Below are 5,309 nucleotides of genomic sequence, written 5' to 3' on the forward strand. Positions count from 1 at the left end.
ATCCTGCCATTGCAATAAACTCCCTTAATACTCACCACGAGTCCTGTGTTTGGATCCCCTCTTCTTCACATCCACACAGCAACCCCTGACAGCTGTTTAGTAATAGATCAATCACATTAATATAATCAAGATCACAAAGTCGGTTGTCTAACTTTCTGATTGTATTTGAATGAAAGGTGTGTAGGTTTTACCCACAAGGATTTTTTCGCCAGACAACTCAAAAGTAATTGAACAACTGTCTACTACAACCCATTTCATGGAGATATAAGACTTGTTTCCTCATTATTCAAAGATAAATTAAAAAGATGAAGTATTTTCAGTTCAAAGTTAGCATAAGGTTCAGGAAATCGTCAATCAGCTAATATACTAAACTTTAAAAACCACCCAAGACGTTCAGAGGCAAAGAAATAGGAGATTCTTCCATTTTTAAGTCACCTTCTTTCACCTCAACAGAGCATGCATTCCTGTTATTAAATACTAAACTGAATGAAGAGAGACCCACAAACAAGCAGAAACTGAAGTTGGATTCAGTAAAGGCCTAGTGGAGAATTATGTTTTGAGTTTGTTGTTTCAGAGTCAGAGAGCCGTGTCTCTCTACAGTTTTGTTTCAAAATAGCTGATAACTATTCACTGATAGCTGCTAACATCTGCAAACAAATATAATTCTATAAAGTTGTTCTATATAGTGTGTAACTGTTAATATAGAGGGTTATTAAATTTATTGCTAAATTGTAACCCAGTGTTAAAAACGGGATTAAAAGCATAAATATTGATACTCTTTTGATTAAAATACTCATTTCACAATGGGAATAAATATTGATAAAAAGCAATTAAATATAATAAATGCTGATAAAAAGCATGTAAACATAAGTTTAATCAATATGTGGATAAATGGTGTGGAGGCAGGACTGACCCTCCCCCAATCTGTGTGCGCTGCTCAGACCCTGTGTGTGCCTTCATGTACCAATCAGCTACGCTAGAGATACAGATGGAAGGAGAAAGAAGCTATCTGGATAGTAAAAGCCTTTTTGGTGAAAGTACTTGGAGAGTATTAGTGAATTCTGAAGGCCATGCAAGCACTGTGAAGGCCCTGTATAGCATTGCTGCTTTACAGGGGGCCTGTCTCAATATGCGTACTTGTAAGGGTCTGAACAGAGTTTCATCATGTTATTGTTGCACTATTATGTTCCGCCACATGTTGTTATTACATGGGTTGATTAAGGTAAACATTAGGCTGACATCTGGGGCCAGAGCTGAAACTCTTCTGGGCCAGCACAGGACCACCATTGTATCTGCAGCTGGCCTTGTGCTGGCCCATGTGTGGGCCACCTCTGGCAAACCTGATCTGGGCCACCAAAGGGCCGTCATTCTTTGCGGTATGTGGGCCATGTGTAAGCACATTGTGTGGGCCAGATCAGGGCCATAACAATTTTACTGTGTGGGTAATAGTTTATGTTACACTTCTTTTGCTCCAAATCACATTTTATTCACTACTGTTGGGTTTCTACATCATTGTAAATAAAGTCATTGTCGACAACCAACGGCTCGGAGTCTGTTTTGGGTTCACTCCACGCTCTGGCGACAGCCCTGACACTTGATTAGATGTCATGGCTTTGTTCCACTGCGGTTATCAAAGGTCATGACTAAGATTCATCTTGGTATCTGTTACTGGCCCAAGTTTGTTCTTTAGTTATTTATATATTTGCAAGTTGAAAACAACATGCGTGAGATAGCAGTGGAACACATATTTGTGTTGAAGGGCTTTATTTTGTGTGTGTGTCCTCAGTGAACTGTATCAGTCTCTGCAGTATCTTCCAGCTGCAGCAGTCACTTCAGTTTCTGTTCAGTCTGACTGAGGGAGGTTTTTGTACGACTGTTTTTCACTGTGTGAACACATACTGACTGTTAGGATAGTGAAGACTCTGACAGTAATAAACTGCTGCATCTTCAGCCTGGACTCCACTGATGGTCAGAGTGAAGTCAGAGTTTGATCCACTGCCTGTAAAACGAGCTGGAATCCCTGATGCTCGAGTGCTAGCATGGTAAATGAGACCTTTGGGGGGGCTTCCATCTCTCTGTTGGTACCAGGCTAAAAAGTGGTTGTTGCCAGAAACATAAACATTCTGACTGGTCGTACACTTGATGCTCACAGTTGCTCCCACAGCAGAGGTCACTGCTCCAGGCTGAGTCACTGTGATCTGTCCTCTGGACTCTGAGGATACAGAGACAAAAACATAAAGCAGCTTCATGGTTTTGTGGGCTTCATTTCAGAGGGACAGATGTTGATAGAGGAGAGGAGTTTGATTCTCTGGACTTTACCTGTGAAGCAGCAGCAGAGGAGAGTCCAGATGAGGACGCAGATCAAAGTCATGTTTTTGATGAGGAGGATTTCTGTGGCTTCTGTTGTGATGATTTTTAAAGAGGTATTGGGTAATAAGAACACACCCATAGTTCGGCCTAATTATTTTATTAATAATAATCAAGTTGTTAAAGATAAGACCGAAGTAGCAAACGAATTCAATTCTTTTTTTGTAAATGTTGGACCTACTTTAGCAAATCTAATCAGGAAAAATGATGATCCAGGAGATGAGGAAGCCTGGATAGGTGATAATAGAATGGTTAATTCCATATTCTTAGCCGATACTACCATAAAAGAAATAGTAGCAATCGTAAAAAATTGTAAAAATAAAAAATCTACTGACTGTGAAGGTATAGACATGGTCATAATTAAAAAGACAATAGATTGTATAAGTACTCCTCTTTGTTATATTTTTAATCTTTCGCTACAGTCAGGAGTATTCCCTGACAGAATGAAAGTGGCAAAAGTAATACCATTATATAAATCAGGAGATAAGCATATTTTTAACAATTATAGGCCAGTGTCTCTTTTATCACAGTTTTCAAAATTGCTAGAAAAACTCTTTGCACAAAGACTTGATAGTTTTATTGAAAAATATCAACTAATACATGAAAACCAATTTGGATTTCGTAAAAATAGGTCAACGGCATTAGCGTTGTTGACTTTTATTGAAGATATTTCATCTGCAACACATAATAATAAATACACAGTGGGAGTATTTGTTGATTTAAAAAAAGCTTTTGATACGATACAACATTCTATTTTGATTTCTAAATTGTATAACTATGGAGTGAGAGGAGTAGCATTGAATTGGTTAATGAGTTATTTAGAGAATAGGTTGCAATATGTTCATTATTTTGGCAATACTTCTGAAAGACTGAAGATTGTATGTGGTGTTCCTCAAGGTTCTATTTTGGGACCTAAACTCTTTAATTTATATATTAATGATATTTGTGACGTATCTAAAAGGTTAAATTCGATTTTATTTGCAGATGACACAAATTTTTATTGCTCTGGAGAGAATTTGAAAGACTTGGTTGAAATTATGACTTCTGAGATGTTAAGAATAAAAAAAATGGTTTGATGTAAATAAATTATCTTTGAATCTGACAAAAACGAAATATATGATATTTGGCAATCGTGTAAAGGAGGATAAAGTCATTATGTTTATAGAGGAAGAATTGATTGAAAGAGTTACTGAATTTCGTTTTTTGGGTGTAATAGTGGATGAGAATTTGACATGGAAATCTCATATTGAACATATTAGAAAGAAAATGGTCAAAAGTATTTATATTTTGGGTAGTATAAGAGATTTATTAAATTATAAAACAATGCGTATTTTATATTTTTCTTTGTTTTTTTCATATATCAACTATTGTGTTGAAGTTTGGGGGAATACATATGAGAATACCATAAAACCTTTAAACCTATTACAGAAGAAAGTTATACGAATAATTCATAATGTTAAATATAGAGAACATACAAACAAATTATTTATAGAATCAAAATTATTAAAATTAGGAGATTTAGTGAAATTACGGACATTATTAATTATGTTTAAGGCTAAAAATAATATTTTGCCTTTTAAGTTACAAAGAGTATTTTTGATGTGTTCAAGGGGAGAAGAGAATAGAAGGAAATTTTATTTTAAGCATCAGTTAGCCAGGACTACACAAAGATTAATGAGCACAACGGTTAGGGGTATAAGACTGTGGAATTCACTTCATTATAATTTAAAGAATTGTATAAATTTACAATGTTTTAAAAAGTGTTATATGTTTAAAACGATAACTCAGTATGAAGAATGCGAATGAAATTGAATTTATTGAAAGAGGATTCTTTATAGTGTGTTGCTTTATTGTTATTTTATTTTTATTTGTTCTTATTTTCTCCTTGTTAATATTTTAATATGTGGAGTGGTTATTCTGATTGTAGATGTGATGTTAGTTTGGGACTCGACCGGAGAGAAATGTCAATATTAGTTTGTTTTCCTGATTTTTGGTGCCCACCGGTGATATAAGTTCGATGGTAGATAGGGGGGCAGGGTTTGATAAGAATATTTTCTTCTTCCTGCTCCTTTTCACACATGGTTGTTGTGTTTTGTTGATAGAAGATGTGGTTGTTTTGTTTGATTGGTTGTACCAAGTGTGAAATAAATAAAAATGAAATGAAATGAAATGAAGGACAGCTGTCAGTCATCCAGTGTTCAACTCTCAGGACTATAAACTCTCCCAGAGCACTGGAGCATGGTGCTGCTGATGCAAAGTGCCTCTCTATGGAAATCATCTGACTGACTTGGATCAGTATGACGATGCTGTTTATCAGGAATGATTCAATCCATCGTAGTATTGAGCAGATATATCAGTTTGTTCTTCAGAATATTCTTATTCCAAAATATTTTCTATTATTTAAATGTTTTGTTTTACGGTTCATTGATGGATTCACATGTTTATCATAATATTTAGTAAGAATATATCTGGATTAATTAAAAATATGAATTAACGAGGTCACAGGTTCATGCTGTAGAGTAGCTGAGCTTAGTCTCAGAGAGTGAGGAGCTCAGACATGTGGAGGTACAGTCACTGCTCTTTGCTTCAAAGGACTTCTTATAAAACACAAACAGACACAATCAGTATCTTTTAAACGAGGCTGTTATCTCTGACAGCACTACCTATAACACCTCTTTCTGTAGCTATGATCACAACCATGTGACATGTAACAGCGGGGCAGATCAAGCATCGTTGTTCACTGCTGTTGATGTTTTTTTAATCACAAATTACAAACAATTACACAACTGAATTCCAGCTTTATTCAAATGAATAAAACTAAGTAATAAAACCCATCATGATAGAATCTCTGTTATCATCACGGACACTTTAAGTTCAAGAACATGTACCTGGATAAAAGCTGCTGTTGGAGGTAAAATCCACAGACTGAACTTGGGACCTTC

The 5,309-nt window shown here is 35.6% G+C and overlaps 1 gene segment (V, D, J or C); it reads right to left on the bottom strand.

Moving 5' to 3' along the window:
- Window positions 1-1,892: 1,892 nt before the first annotated feature.
- On the bottom strand, window positions 1,893-2,371 carry LOC120746600 (the record flags this gene model as incomplete). The annotated part of the segment is given in 2 exon segments: window positions 1,893-2,212; window positions 2,320-2,371. Coding segments are annotated over 2 exon segments (372 nt in total), but the record flags the coding sequence as incomplete, so codon positions are not given.
- Between the last annotated feature and the right edge of the window lie 2,938 nt (window positions 2,372-5,309).

This window comes from Simochromis diagramma, unplaced genomic scaffold, assembly GCF_900408965.1.
Source record: "Simochromis diagramma unplaced genomic scaffold, fSimDia1.1 OVJJ01000171.1, whole genome shotgun sequence".
Classification (NCBI taxonomy): Eukaryota; Metazoa; Chordata; class Actinopteri; order Cichliformes; family Cichlidae; genus Simochromis; species Simochromis diagramma.